Below are 16,546 nucleotides of genomic sequence, written 5' to 3' on the forward strand. Positions count from 1 at the left end.
TGTGAAATGAGCACTGAAGCCTGAAGATGAGCTTTATTATGTGCTGTAGCTCAGTTGTAGGTGTGCTGCTGCTGGGTAGTTATTTTCTTCACAGAAATGTGTGCTCGAAACTGGATACTTCACACCCAAAGAAGATGGACAGAGTAGCACAGGAGGAAAGATCAGAGTTTGAGTTTCAGAGTACATCTGGATGAAAAGCAGACTCTGTATTCATGTGGATTCAAAATCTGATGCAAATTCAGACATGTTGAGGCAGTTGCACATCCGCTTTCCACAAACATCCCAATGGCTGAGCATAACCACCAGTATCTGGGCAGAGCCAACACCAACCTGAAAGCTGGAATTTTTGCCAGGTTCATCAGGAAGGAGTGAAGGTACTGAATATGCTTGGCTGAAGATCAGTTTGGTGGAAGGAATGCGTGGAAGGTCTACAAATATCTGTAAATTGAAAAGGTAAATATTAGCCTGGCATTAATGAATGGAAGGGAAGAAGGGAAGCTATAGGCTGAATTTAATGGAAAATTAAAATTACGTTGTTTAATCATACTGGTTTCTGATGTCTGCTAGTAGGATGGATTCTGGCTCAGTTACAGTAAGGATAAGACAGAGATTACAGTAGAACTGCACCAAATTCACCAGGATAAGCAAGTTTTGAACACTGCCTTGTTTTGTTGCATTCCTACAGGAGCTGAAGGAGTAGATTAATCTGGAGCTCTGAAAACATCTGCAGATTTACAGCAGAAGTAGAAGTTGTGTCAAGAGAGTTGTTCATACCTCACCAGGGACCTGCAGAAACATAATTCCGGTGCTGGTAAAATGCTTTTGTCTTAGGAAAGGAGTGATCCTCCACTCACAACATCATCTCTTGATCAGTGAAATGAGACACTGAATTAAGTGATGGAGTCTGCAATCTGCTGCCTAACTTTCACAGCCAGTTCCCTGCATCACACACAGAGCAGAGTTTAAAACATTTAGGTGACATTCAAACATGGGATAGCACTGGTGTGAGATCTGAATATTTAAAGTATTAGGGCATTGAGGTTATTCAAATAACTGCTGGAGCAGTGTGACACATAGCATGGCACACAGGAGAGGGAGAGTCGCTTTCCATGTGCTTCCATAGCCCTGTCATATTTCATTCTGAATTTATTTATGCTGTGAGCCACTCTATTGATTAATAGTGCTGAAAGATTTAACTAGCCACTGAATTATCCTGGCAGATCTGAGATGTTTTATTACCCCCCTCCTTGCACATACACACCAGCTTACTGAACAGACATTGTGAATTATTGAAGGTGGCATTTTCGTGTACTCAGCAAGGTGCTCTGGCAAGGGCCTTCCTGGGTTCCCGTGGCATTTTAGTATCAAATGCATTTCAGCTACTGGCAGAGGGCTCTGGGCACTAAAGGCTGTGCTCAGTGTTCAAATCTGTTAGTGCTCACATCAAGGATCATTACCTAACCTGCCTGCCAAGCAGCTGATTATATTAAAATGAAGTTTGCCAATAAATAAGAGTCTGCAAATCCACGCAGAGCAGTCTGTTTTCAGGCTAATTGGAAGCTATTTTTTGCCAGAACAAGTACTGCTTGTCCATAAATCAGCAGGTTTCATCGTGCACTTCCTTACAAGATGTTGTCTCTGTCCTGGTTGGGAACAGACCCACCCTCACCACCCTCATCTTCCCTCCACAGCCACACAGACACTTTGGTCTGTGCCATCCATGGGGTCCCTTGTGTCAGTCCTGGTGAGGCCAAGGTTTGTTCAAGGTGGGATATGGACCTCACTTTAGCCTGTGCTCTGGGATCCCCTCCAATGTCCATTCAAGTCAGCAAGATCCTCTGCAAGAGCTCCAACACTCTCCAGCACCAGCCCCTGCTTCTGTGGCCTCTGCATGACCAATGAAGGGGAAGCCTCCAGGTTTAAGGATCCTCTCTTTTCTCTAGCAGAGAACTGAAATTCACGGTCAGAAAGAGCCCTTCAGCCCAATAAAGTCCTTCCAAAGCAATCCAGGTGGACAGTGAATTCACTTTTGGCATCTCCAGCCTTCTCAAAAGCAGCCTTGAGACAAAAATCATCAATGAAATCTACACTATTACAGGACTGCAATGACTTCCCAGAGAAACCTGTATCTGTCCTGTTATGAATCAGAGGCCTGGTTCCTTCTCCTTCTCTAAGAGATGCCCATTTAAGAGCAGGTTTAACCCCCTTTCACTGCTGGATTACAGGAAAGAGCCACAGAAGAATGCAGGCTTATAGAACAGTCATTTCTTCCTCTCTGTCATGAACCTGGGAGGTCAAGGACATGCACCAGTTTAAAAATAGGATTGTCAGGCATTTTCTTTGTAGCTGGGCTCTTTCTGGGCTTTGGTGCATGAGCACTGCTGCCCCAGGAGAAGGGAGGCACAGCCAGGAGCACTGCCCCTCATGGGACCGGCTCATTTGGGATTCCTAACTGCTTCCAGCAAGCTTCCAGCTTTGCCTTGGGAAGGGATTGTTAATGAACTTTCCTCTTTATGACTAACTGGCTCAGAGGTGTCTCTGTTTTCAAGCAGACCAGTAGCACATACAATTTTAAGTAGGCATTGTTCCAGCCAGGGCCTTACTCATGCCGTGTAAAGCTGGGCAGAAATTATAGCTTCCTTTATTTACAGATGTGTAAAGAACAGCAAGGAATGGCCACAGAAGATAGGACCATGCATAAGAAGCTTCACCAGTGATGAAGAAGCTCTCTTCCCCTGCTGATGGGTTCAGGAGGGGTGCAACCTGCCCAGATCACTGCTAGAGCCTCCCTGGGATGGGTTGGGCAAGCTCCTGGCAGGAGTGATACAGCCAAGGACAAACTGTGTCCTTGGATTAGCAAATTGTGTCATGCCCAGCTCTGTCCCCTGTTCTGTGGTTTGTTTTGGTTTTGGGCAGAGGCTGAAAGTTTCCCTGAAAGCCCAGGATGAGGAGTTATTCCAAAAAAAGGCCTTGGAAGTTATCATGCTACTACCACTCCTATGGATACACAGAAAAATCACTTGAAAACAGACAAACTCGGGTTCTTCCTCTGGACCTGTTATCAGTTTTCTCAAGTGACAAGGACAGGCTGCTCCCAGGAATGTGAAAGGCAGCACAGAAGTTCCCTGCAGCAAGGCTGGACACTGCTGGGTGCAGCAGCTGGGATCTGTCCCTGTGTGACAGCACTCCAAAGCAAGGATTCCTTGTCTTTGTGTATTTCTAGGAAGCCACAGAGACCATTCTCCTGCAGCCATTAGTGGCATGCAAGAACAGCTCTCAGTGGATCATAACAAAGATTTCTTTTGTATTCAGTGCTTTCAAACACATTTTAAAAATTTTAAAATAACTTATATTAAAAAACCCACTGCTCTGCTATGACATCATACACACCCATATCTAGACTCCAGCACTTATAACCCCACAGCAGAGAAAGACCTAAGGACAAGGTGATAAATTTTTTGTAATCTGATATCTGATTATTTTTTTTTCTGTGTGTGTTTTTCTGGACTGAGCTCTCTGGTCCACAAATTTACAGAGCAATTTCCCAGAAATGCAGTTTAGCTGAAGCCCTTGCCTGGGACTGAAGGTCTCTAGCCTGACAAATCAGAAATGCATTTCTGAGAAGTATTTAGGTATTTCAGTCCCCTAGATTGCCATCTCTCCCTTTCCCTTATCTGTGTGAATTACAAGGCCTTAAAAGACCTAATTTCTCATCATTATTTCTGTACTACTTTGATTTTTGTAGCAACTAATGTAGTAATGGTTATTCCCAATTAAAGATCAGAAATGTACACAGCTCAGCATTTGTATTTTGCCCTTTGTCAAATGCTACAAGACACCATCACTAATAAAAGCAAATATCTGAATAAAAGCAAGAAGAAAAAGGTTGACCCTGTTTGTTTGTTTTTTTAATTCTCTGTCCATCACAAATGCTCTCCCCAGAGCTAGGTACAAATAATGAGAATTGTTCTGCTAACAAGCCAGGTTAACACTAATATTTCCCAATGGAGGGGTTTGGGGTTTTTATTGATGCTGTGCAGTGCTGCAGGATGCATTTGTGATGCCCATCCAAGCACTGGGAAGGCACTTGACCAGGCAGCAGGGTCTGTGATGGCTGTGGTGCTTTCCCATGAGTCATGAATTCATAGTCAAATATTCCATGACTCATGGATTAACCTAACAAAACCCAGAGGGAAGAAAAGTTATTGGGTTATTGGTTGACAAGAGCCTTTTAAAATTAACATGGCATAATAAGCAGGATACCAACATCCTCTGACTCGTGAGAAACTTGTCAGGAAGAGTTTTATGCACTCACCTATTACCAAGGGACCTCAGCTGGGGTTATGTAATTAGGATGGGACACTTTTTGCAGCTTCAAGGCTTGAATAGCAACATTAGTACAATCTGGTTACAGAAAGCAGAGCCACATGCAACAAGCTATTAATACCACTTGCATTTAATTGCAGTTCCCTTCCATTCTAGTGCAAATAAACAAAATCAGACAAATAGATGGAAACCAGAATGGAGCCATAAATGAACCACAAGATAAAATATGATAAACAAGGTTATCTGTCTCTTCTTCTGCAAAAAGGTTATGAACTTGCTTAACACTACAAGATGAATGGTCTGACCCCACGGACAGGGCATGGAAGAGAGGGTTTGAACACACATTTCCAAAGTCCTGGGTAAATTTGTGCTTCCTGCTTTGCAATGAATTTCCTGGGAAGCTCTGGGCACCTCTTCATTAGCAGCAACATAATAATGAGAATTAAGTCATGCACAGACTTCTCTAACCCCTCTATACCTCTGTCCCTCTGTAAAATAAGGGGAGTGGAATGCAGAGTAGAGAAATACAATAAATACTGGGGGGCCAAAGATCAGCTGCAGTAGCAGAGGCCATAGGAAAGCCTGGTATCATGCAAGTCAAAGGTAGAAATTTCTGAGGAACACAAAGGAACTGGTATTGGCAAGCTTTTCCACTGTGGGACTTACAGGAGATAGAAAATGCCCCACAATTTTAATGTGGCATTCAGTCCTCACCTGATCCTTCCCATATTCAGGACCCTAAAGGCCTCTTTGAGTTCTCTGGTGTAGACATAATATTACAGACCCAAGCCTGGGCAGCAATGTAGCACATTTTCCATTCAGAGCATAACAGTCAGTTTGGTTTAGATAAGTTATTGTATCATTTCACCAATACTGATTGTCTGTTTAAGATTTTCTCCTTCAGAAGCTATATATTATGGATAAAGAGGAAAACCCAAAAATCAAAATAATTGAGCTTAAATGGCAGCTAGGGGTAGGAGAGGGACACTGGAAATATTTGTTTTAAGAAAACTTGGGTTTTTTGTAGCTATTATCCCCTGGCTCACAAGACTAGGCTTTGAGCTTGGCACAACTTGCTTTAGATTTCAGATTTTATAATGAGACTCAGATTTTTCTGTCAACAGTCTTAATATTTTTAACTAATATATCTTTCATTAAAAACTCCAAGTGCTTCATCATCCTCAGGCTGTATGTTTTCAGACCTTACTCAACTATTCTCAATTTACTGTAGCACCCATATGTGAGCTTGGGGCCTCCCCCAGCCAGATGAAACAATTCTAATTACACTGACTTGAGCCAGCAGAGGAGCTGGCTAATGCCAGCCAGCATGCTTGGGAGGAGAATCAACTTGAAAGACATGTGTAACATCAATTTAATGTGTCACAGGACATGAAATAGAGGCCATGATAAAGAAGTAATCTGCTGATACCTCTGTAAGCACAGCCTGTTATGTAAAGCACAGAAGAGCTGTCCCCTGTGACTGTGACACAGAAAAAGCCACTGGACAAAGGTAGGAACAGTCATAGCAAGGTGCACACTCACTCCCAGTCACACCTGCATGCTCATTCTGGTCATCCCAGGGGAGGGAGAGCTGGGAGGAACAGGCCTTGGGAGATGGGAGGTTGAGTTTTTTCTGACAGTGAGCTTCAGAGGAAGGTTTCTCACATTTAAATAGGATGTCCCAGGAGCACTTAAAGAAATACTTATAAAAAGAGAAAATATACCAGAAACAATGGAAACACAAACACTGCCAGGCACTGCAAGTCAGCTCTGTCACTGAGGATGAGAACTGCCACCCACAGACCCACCCACGTTGAGCCAACCTGCCTAATTTGATCAGAGAAATTCTTGTGGTTGGATTCCTTTAGAAGGACTATGCACAAATAGGTCCTGGAGCAAATGATACCATTTTAACAACATAAGTGTGCTCTTATCTGAATCATGGAGGGTCTGCTGTTACACAGCAAATCAAGTGTGCCCTGTGTCATCATTTGGCCAGTTCCCCATGAGCCAGGAGGCACAGCTGTCTGCATCACCCAGGAAATGTCCTGCTGGCCCTGGCCAGCTGCTTGCCATGGGCCATGGGAGGGCATCACTGCAGCACGAGCTCCTGAGCATCCCAGCTTGCAGCTCCTGAGCACCACACCACACCCCACACCACAGCCCAGATTTCTGCTTCTCTGCAGCCAAGCTCCTTCAGCTGCTCAGGACAGACCTGCCAGGGCTGGGCTGTTTCCATACAAAGGCTCCTCACTGGAGTGCCACAGGTTACAAGGGAATGAAGAACCACAAGCCTGCCAGCATCTCTGCCTGATGGCTTATCAGATGAGAGGGGAGATGAAAAATTTCAGGAGAACATAAGTCATGGAAACATGTTTCAGTTTCACAACAAGCAATGATTAAACCTACTCTGTAGCTACATAAAGTGACCAGCTTATACATTGCTGGTTTACATACCATCTGCTTTTTTTTGTTTCATTATCCAAAAAGAAAACAAATTCAAGGCCTCTTTGCTGTTTGCCCTCTAATTTCATTAAAGAGTAATACCCCTTATCATGTATTTGGCTGTAACAGGTTTGTATTTTCCAGAAAATTTCCAGCAGAATTCCTTGGACTGATTGCAAGAACTGATTATCAATCAGCTGATTTTAAATAGTGATGCACACATAGCCTTGGTGAAGGGTTTGAGACCTATATTTCATTTATCTTGAAAAATAAATATGTTTAGCAAAATTCTCTCCTTGTACCCTTGACCTCTCCCAGCTGCCAGTAATGAAGACTCAAGGGCAGGAAAGGATTTATCCCTCTGCTACCCACTCCTCAAAGGTGTCAATCAGTGAAGATTGGGGTCAGGCTGTGGTAATAAATTGAATTTAGGCACTTCTAATGTGGACCATATAGATTCTATCCACCTTCTACTCTCTGCCTGGAACATCCTCCTACTTTATTACAGCCCAGGTAGGTGTAACTCAAGTGCCAGCCTGAGCCCAGAAGCAAAACAGGACAGAGCACTTAGTAAAACAGGCTCCTGGGAGATTCCTCAGCTCTTATGTGATCTCAGAAGTGACCTAAGAAGGAAGGAGCTTAAGGAGTCTGCCAAAATGGATCCTTCTTGGAAACAGCAGCTGAAGCAGACTCAAACAGTGCTTCTTTTCTCTGCTGGGTGCAATGAACAGGATAAAAAAGGAAGCCAGAAAGATTTCTGACATGATTCTTTTCTGATATTGGGTTTTTTTCTGAAGCTTCTGTCACTTTTGATAGCTTTTCAGTTGCCCAAAGTAGATGTGATTTAACTTGATGTTATAATATTAGTACTGTCTGCTGTGTAAAACGAAACACTAAAGAGAAGGTAATTATAGGGAGCATTTATGTTTGAAAAGTCAATCCTTAAGGTTTCAGGGCTAATTAATTCCTGATAAGAAACTTCTGAGTGAGAAAACTCATGGTGGCACTAGCAGGGAACACCAAATTTACTTGAGAGAGCAAACAGAATTTGTTTGGCATATTGATATGTGAAATCCCACGAGGCTGGATTATGCCTTTCCTTCCTTCATTCCAAATTTGGAACAGGCCCAGTGACAGCAGACCAGCTTGTTGTCCTGAGCTAGCTCACACCTGGAGCTGCCTCACCATTCTGTTCCTGGGTTCACCAAGCACTGAAGCCCAGCATCTTCCCAGAAGCAGAGATCTGAAATTCAGGAATTCATTTGTTAGCAAACATCTTCATCCCCTTGATCAGCTCAGACAAAAAGAGGTTCAGTCCCAAGGAAACTCAGGCCTCCACATGGACTTAAGCTTGGAACTTTGCAGAGGAAAGCAGCTCTGAAATATTTGTGTGCAGACTGACAGCTTGTGTCCCAGGCTCTGGGACAGAAATCACCATCAGAGCTCCCAGAGTTCAGAGTGAAAATGCTGTTCTGCCTGAAACTGCACACAGAGACCAGGCACTTCTCATCTGACACAGGAAAGGTCTGGTGATTTTTCTCAAGTTTTTTTTGGTGGTTTTTTTTTTTTTGTGGCTGGTTTGTTTGTGGGTTTTTGTTTTGGGTTTTGGTGAGGGTTTTTTTTAAGGCCATATTTCAATCACACTCAGTCATTTTCCCTCCAGTTAAAACCCAACTGTTAATTGTAGGTGTTTCATCTTGGTGAGGCTGTGAAGCTGGAGCCAGTACAGTGGAAATCCCACACAGCGCACAAAGACTCTGCTGCAGTCTGTCATTTATTGCCTGAATGGAAAGAGTAACAGCCCAACACAAATATTTGGACTTCTCTTTGTTCCTGGCAGGGCTCTTGAAGCACACACACACGAGCAGATTGCGCTTGGTTTTGTGAGGATGGGAGAAGCAAAAGAGAGAGCTGGGTACGAGCCAAATCAGCACACAAGAGAGGCAGAGGCTGCTCCAGGGCTGTGCCCAGGTGTGCAGGGCTGGAGCACCAGCACAGGGAGTTTTATCACAGGATGAGTGGATTCCTGGAGCCTTATCAGGGTGAACATCAGGGATGGTTGTTGATTATGAAGAAAGGCACAGAGAAGAATCTCCCACGGGTAAATCCTCTGTCTGTGGGGCTGTGAGCAGCACTGAACCAAATGCCAAAAGATACAGATCTTTTGCTCCAGATCTGAGCAAAAATCCAGATCTGGACTGTCTTCAAATCTGCTCCAGCCTTGTTACATCCCACTTGACCACAGCAAACCTTTACCCAGATAAACAGCACCTTCAAAACAGCAGCATTTTCCTGTCCTTATCTCAGAGCAAGGGCAGGACCACTGGACAGCTCAGCAATTCTGGCTGCACAACCACACAGGTGTGATGTCCTACCCCTCTCACATCTGCTGCAAGTCCAAATACACAGCTGTGGCAGGGCCAGCTCCTCTTTGGGAGCAGTTACAGAGTGCTCACCTCGTGTTTGGTGCTCTGGAAACTCGTGCAAGGTGTTGCCCCACCCTCAGAAAGCACAGGAGCAGGAGATCAGAGCCCTCCACCGCCCGCAGAGCAGGAGGCCATGGGCAGACCTGGTTTCACTGATAACAGCAGCACAATTTACACAGCCCGTGGAAAAACAAACGGTCTGCTGGTTGATATGCCTGATTCCCTGGCTCATGGCCCAAGGAGGGAAGCTTGGGAGCACTGAGGAAAGGATTCAGAAGACAGGCATTGAGTCAAACACCCGCCAGAGAAGTTTGTGACCTGCACTTGCACCAGGACTGAGCTGAGGAGCTCCTGGGAAGGCACTGTCTCCCCAGCTGGCTGCTGCTCCATTTTCCCTCCTGCTGCTGATTTCACCAGTGATCACAAGGGGCTGCTTGTCTCCAGTTTGGAATATGAGTCCCTAGTGACATAACTTGTAATCCATATAAAAGGCAAGATTAGAATTAACTTCTAATATTTCTCCTACTGTTCACCCTGCCCTAATCCAGCATGGTTTGCCAAATACTAAACAATACTAACTACTGCATTCAGGCCGTTCTTCTGACATTAAAAAAAAATTGAATCTGCTCTGCAATCATGGCTGCAAGAAGTAAGAAGTGAAGGAAAAAGTCCAATAGCAACACTCTCTTTGCTGCTCTGTGCATAGCAATGGGCTCAACCAGACACAGCAGCTACACAAACTGTTCTTCTGCAGTGCTGGGAACACCCAAAATATCTGTTTTCAGAAGTTCAGTGCTATGCTGGGTATTCCTGATCCATGTTACAATTATTCCTTAACATTTACCATAGCTCTTCACATCCCTCTGTGCCAGCATGCTTTCAGAGCTGGGTTCAGGCAAGGTGACTGCAGGCAGAGAACAATGCAGCACTTTCCCTCTGCAATCTTCCACTGGGGTACAGCCCCGGAGCTCCCCTGGGCACGCCTGCCTGGCCCAGCCCAAGCAAACCTGGGATAGTGTGGGCAGGAGCGCTCTCAGCTCTGCCTGGCAGTGCAGCCTGCTGGCAGCTCTCTGCTTCTTCACCCTCAGAGGCACACAGGAGAGTGGGGAGAGGAGTGGGAGTAAAACTCAGCACTTGTTTTGCAAGGCTCAAGATAGCATTAGAGCCCTTCCCATGCTTGGGGAGCAGAGCAGCAGGGATGCTTTTTCAGAGCTGGGAAAGCAGTCCCTGCAGGTGTTGGTCAAGCCCCTTTCTCTTGGCAGCCTCCAGTAGGGACCACAGAAAACAGGAATTGCTGAAGGATCAGCAATCTCTTGGCAAGCACTTCCCAAGTCAGCCTGTACCAGCCATCAGACACCCATGGAAGGAGAGGCATTACCTGAATGGCTTTGCCCAGGATCTGCAGAGGTGCCAGCTCACCCAGCTGCAGCCACCTCGTCCTGCCCATGCCAAAGGCTCTGGGAGGAGAGAGCAAAGCACAAAGCTCTGCACCAGCTCCCAGCAGGGTGGACAGCAGCAAATAAACAGACAGATGGCCTTTGGCAGCATGCTAAAAAGCATTTCAGTTTCCTAACAAGAAACAGCTCCTGCTGTGGGCACTGGAGCAGCACTGGGACCATCCCCCTCTGCACCAGACGGTGACACCAGCTCTGCTGCACATCTCAGCAGGGCAGTGACAGATGAGTTGCTGTGACAGAGCCCAAGTTCTTCCATCACATCACTGCTACCTTGTGTGACCCAGGGGGTAGCAATAACAGCCAGGCTCCACTCCATCATCCTGCCAGAATGAAGTTATTTAGAGACAGGTTCCAAGGGCAGCCATGAGCTTGCTTCCCTGGCTCGCTGGGCCAAGAGCTTTGAGAGGTAGGGCACATCTATACCCCTGAAGGAGGAGAAGGCCAGCAGGGACACGATTTCCTTCATTCCTATAAATGCAGGAGGTGCCAAATGTTTGGAATGTGCTGTGTAGAGCAGGATTAGCATAGGTCCTGCAAAGCTCTACTCGCCCGAGCATGGATTTTGCTTAGAGGGTTTCTAATCTCACCTGTTTATCCTGGTTGTGCATGATAATGAAGGTGTTCCAGAGCCAAGAGAGATGAAGGAAGCGCATTCCTGATGAGCTGCTCCCTCTCTTCCAGCAGAGGACTCAACATCCTACACAAGGCATTCTTTTTTGTGAGGGTTGGGGCTAGGCTCAGGCTTGAGAGAGTCTAAGAGCCCAGAGCTCCAGGAGCAGTGGCACTGGGAAAGCCATGCCAAGGCCATCCCAGCATTGCTGCTCCTCCATCCTTCTGATCTGAACCAGGAGCACTGGTCTGAGCTGAGTCTCTGGGCTGAGGTGAGACTGATGTGAGTGTTTCTTTGAGCAATCCAGGGAACATGGAGCTGGGAATTCCAGGCAATAATAGACCAATGCCTTAGATGTGTTTAGTTTGTGCCTGTGAGAACTGGGATTCGGGCTGGAAAGGTGTTGATGGGAACAAAAGATGCAGCAAATCTGCTCTCTGTTCAGTGAAGGACTGAGGAGCAGGGAAAGGAAATATTTATAAACTATAATAATATTTCACCCAAACTGGGGAGGAGCAGTGATGTCCATGTTATCCTACAGAGCTCCTTCAGTTATGGGTCAGAGAGAGAGAAGGGAAACCAGTTTTTATTTTCTTGCCATTTTTTCCAGACAGAAGTGGGACATCACCTTTCCCCTCCCAGATCACTCCAGGCACATGGGAGTAGCTCAGTGCTGGCCCAGTTTCCTGAGAGGTAACAACATTTGAGAGGTTTAAGTGTTACTAATAACTGTGATGCCTCTTGATTGCAAAGATTCAGTCCTACAGACCCAGACTGATGAGACAAAAAGGGAATTTCTCCATACGGGTTTATCCAAAGAAACACTTTCAGCTCCCTTGCTTTCAGAGCCCAGCTCCAGCCCGCAGTTTCTCGTTCCTGTGCATGTGTGATTGTTGCAGTCACTGAGCACCAATTTCCCTTGCAAGCGCTGCACAAGGGCTCATTTCTGCTCTGCAGTAGCGCTGTGAGTCACCAGGTGCCACCAGCGAGGCATTTCAGCCTCTGCTCATGTGCTCGCCGCTCGGATTCCACCCACAAAATTCAGTATATCCGAGGATTGCTCCCAGACAAAAGCTGCCAGGACAGAGAAGACTTGGGGACTTCACCTCCCCAGGACAGCCTGTCACCTGCACCTGAGACACTGGGGCTACGTGTTTTCCTTCCTGTGGAAAGGAGCTGTCATTGCTGTCATTCTCTGCCTGGATCCCATTGCTGGAATTTCAATTCCACCTCTAAAATTGCATATATCCAAGGACTGCTCCCACACGAGAGACGTGGTGCTGGGGAACAGGCAGAAGTGCTCTGAAATGGAGGGGAACACTCTGATTTAAGCCCTTAAAATGATGAAAAAGGGTGAGTTTCCTTCAATTTAACCCCTTAAAAAGAGGGAAAAAGGAGGGGTCTACCTTCATTAAATCAGCCCTCATGCTGTCACATCCAGTGCAGTAAGCATGCTTCCTCAATATCTCATTATCTTCTGAACTAAACTGTACTGTCAGCATGTATTCTTTATCATTCTTTTAAGTGATAACAGGTTTTAGTTCCTCCAGCAAAATTAAAGCATAGAACTTTTGCCAATGACCCCGTGGCCTTGAGCTTTGTAGCAGAAATGCTCGTAAAACAATAAACATCTACCCCCCTTTCAGAAAAACTTGACTGTTAATGTGAAGGAGTTGCAGTGGCTATCTCCCCATCTATCTCTTCCTGGATTGGAGATGACCTCTGAAATGGAGCATTTCATTCAGTTTGTTTTGCTTCAGTAATTTACAACAAACCTTTGAACAGCAAGAATCTTGTTTATTTCTGGACACTCGTTTCCATTGAAGGCTTTTCCCAGACTAGCACCAAGACTACCACAATCAGCCATCCTAAATCATCTGGACAAAATATGAAATTCATTGGCTTAGATGTTTATTTCTTCATTCTTTCCACCCTCACTGCTCTTTGGAATGCAGGTAAGTGGTTTTTCAAACATTTTGCTGCTTTTAACTGTAAACTTTTTTGACTTCTCTACTTCAGAATACACACTTGTGGTAAAAAAATTGTTGATACCATCTATACAAGCTAAAGCAAAGGCACATGGGCCAGCTTTTACCTGCATGGTTTCATTTTCAATCACTTCCTCTGTAATTTCCAGCAGGTAGTGGATCTCTTCTGTAGGTAAACAGACAATCTGGACAATGCAGTAAATATATTTAAAGACAGAGAAAAACTTTCTAGCTTCTCATATTGAACAAGTGTTTTTACTTCCCTTCTTTGCATTTTCCTTTGCTTGTTCTTAACCACCCACCTTGATCCCTGCCTTTCTTTTTGCTGGTGTCCTCCCAAATAATCAATCCTCCCTTAGTTACTTTTTCATAACTGGTTCCAATTTTGCAAGATCCATGTCCAAATTTAGAATTTCTGATACCTACCTAGATCATCTCAGCATTGCATGGTATCCTTGATATAGCCCCCAAGCAGTGTTATCCTTGCAAGATTCCCCTTCCCAAAAGGCCCTCAGTGCTCCCAGCTGTCTCTGCAGCTTGTTCATCTCAATTAACTCCCCCTCAACTGTTTGTGAAATCCAGTAATTTTTGAGAGTGCTATTGTAATGTCTGTCTTCTTCTCACTGTTTTATTTGTTGAGTAGTTTCCCATGTGATGTCCAGTAATTACTGACAGTCTGTAAGCCAAGAGCCTCCTCACCTGTCTGTGTACCCAGAGCTCCTAACACCTGCCCTGTTAAGGCCAGACTCAAATGAAATGCACAAAACAAAGACATTTCAGTAGCTCCTAATAAACTTCTGCTGGAGCCCCTTTTGTTGCTGATGTTAACTTTCCAAGAGCATTGGCTTTCTGTTCTTAATGATTCTCATCTAGGGTTGATGTTGGGGTTCTGGTACATTTAAGACTTATCCTCAAAAATAAATGTAATTAGTGACACTCACTGAGTGGCTGCTCTGGAGATTTATCTGTCTATTACATGCAAAAATACCCATGGAATTAATTAAATTATATAGTGTCTGAGAGGAAAAGAAATGTATTTTGCTATTCAAAATGGAGCAACCTTAATATGCAGGTGATTACAACCTTCACCTAAATACATTCCTAAACTAACATAACCAGCCTATTTTATTTACTTACAGCAGTCCTTTGGATGATGTACTTGTGCTTCAGAGAACATCTAGAAGAGTTCAATAACATTCCTGACTCTTTTTTTCTTCCTTTAACAAGGAGCTCAAGACTCTTGTGCACAGAGATGTGGGGAGCTGCTTGGTACCTGTTCTTGCCAGGTGACATGCCAGTCCTTGGGGACATGCTGTCCTGATTATGAAGAATTTTGTCTTCAAATTTCTCCATACTCAGGATCTCTTATGGGAGGCAAAGACTTTTTGATTAACAACACAGTTTTTGATGCATCTTCTGTGCTAAAATGCAGGTGGGCCATGACTTTATATTCCTCTTCCAAAGGGAGGCAAAACTTTATAATCTCACTCTCTAACAATAGGCAATTACCACAAAACAAGATCAGTCCATACAGGAGTGAAAACTTTGTAAAGTTGTTAGAATCCTGAAATGTACAAAAGTTCTGTTCACTCTCACCCTCAAGGACACCTGTTGACTATATTTCTACACAGGATTGTTTCTTTTAGGAGGAGTTATTGCGTGGTACAATCATAACTCTGCTCATTCTTCCCTGACCATATTAAAACAGTGACTTTTTGTAAAGAGTTTCCTTTCAGGGCACTCGATTGTCAAGATTTTTTTAACATTTCCCTTTGTGGGAAAGAAGTATTCATTTCTTAATCTGAATGAGAAAACAGCAAGACAGAAATGTAGATAGGAGACACCTGATGTATTTCCTGTTAGAGAAAGCTGTGTATCCTAAATGTGTCTGTCTGTATCATACTTAGGTGCACGTGGCACCTGCAATACATACAGTACACTGAATTTTGATGACCCAGATGTTGTGCTATTATTTCCACAGAAGGTTCTGAGTGAGATTTTGGAGTCCTTCCTATCTGGGTAGCAATACCTGAAAAGGTTTTCAATTCTTTATTTGGAAAACTTTTGACCCAGGCATTCGTTCTGTTGAACGCAACTGTGTACTTCGAAGTACCTGCAGAGTTACATAATTATAGCCAAGGCAAATTCCAGTGCAGAAAAGCAAAGGTCCTATTTCCTGGCAGGCCCCAGCTCCCTCTGCTACTTGGAATAGATTTTCAGTCCCCATATATCAGCCTTGAAGAGTCACAGGTGGGGTTAATCCCCTGGACTCTGGGCAAGAGCCCTAACTGGAACCAAATGGTTAAATAATAAGCAGTGCCTTCTGAGTTAACCTTTGCAACAGAAACTCTAGAACAGCATGAAATTACTTTCGTTGCCCTCACAGGACTTACCAGGGGAAAAAAAAACCAAATCAGAAATTTGCAATAACTGCATTATGGTCATTGTTATCCACCCTGTAATCCTACGAATGCTATAACGTTATTTTCCTCTTCCTGTTGCCCCTTTGTTGCTAATTTATCATGTCTCACTCCCCCAGTAATTAAATAGTAAATTGAAGGTCTGTGGATTGCTGTATATTTGTGCAGCTCACAGCAGAATTCACATTGATGTAATGAGCAAATTTTCCCAGTTTATATTCCCTGCTACAAGCAAAACAGCCCCAGATTTGAAATGATCCACACATGACACAAGGTTGCTTGTTGAAGCACATTCAGAATTTTCCTTCTATCTATGGTGACACTGAAAAGTGTTTTCAATATCTACAGGTTCAAGCAGCAAATCACAACCAATGGCTATATTGACAAGGATGGAAAAGCCCACTGCATCTCCCCATTGCTTTATGAGACTGGTTTTATCCCTTTTGAAGTTTCTACAGATGCTGGATCAACGTTTCCCTACTCTGGAACTTGGTTATCAGGTTACTTATATCTACAGCATCCCTCTTCTTGCTATATTCTTCCTCCATGCATGCAAGATTATAGAAGTCTTTTCCTTTTGATCAGTTTTATTTTTCCTTAACAGGCCTCAGAAAAGAAAGTCTCACTCACCTCATGTTAATTCATCCTTTGGGAGATGAACTTTCACAGCAATTGAGTAGCAGCAGCATTAACTGATAAAAAGTCCTGCTTAAAAATGAGGTTGACCAAAACAGTTCCCATTTCCTCCCTACTTCTATCCCTTTTTGTCCCCTCTTCAAAAAATTGCATTGTGGTGTTGCAATCTAAGGACTGCAAGTATTAGTAAGGGTTGCATTCTCTCAGCTTCAGCTTATTCTTTTCATGTCATGCATCC

The 16,546-nt window shown here is 44.2% G+C and overlaps 1 protein-coding gene across 1 annotated transcript in view; it reads left to right on the forward strand.

Annotated features, from left to right (window-relative positions):
• Positions 1 to 13,152: 13,152 nt before the first annotated feature.
• The window catches only part of KREMEN1 (kringle containing transmembrane protein 1), a gene marked incomplete at its 5' end in the record, with an annotated part of 47,517 nt that continues 44,123 nt past the window's right edge, over positions 13,153 to 16,546 (forward strand). The window contains 3 exons of the mRNA XM_084217336.1: positions 13,153 to 13,219; positions 14,480 to 14,684; positions 16,021 to 16,172. Coding sequence (XP_084073462.1) covers positions 13,153 to 13,219; positions 14,480 to 14,684; positions 16,021 to 16,172 — 424 coding nt within the window. The remainder of the gene's footprint in view (positions 13,220 to 14,479; positions 14,685 to 16,020; positions 16,173 to 16,546) is intronic.

This window comes from Fringilla coelebs, assembly GCF_963513975.1.
Source record: "Fringilla coelebs genome assembly, chromosome: 17".
Classification (NCBI taxonomy): domain Eukaryota; kingdom Metazoa; phylum Chordata; class Aves; order Passeriformes; family Fringillidae; genus Fringilla; species Fringilla coelebs.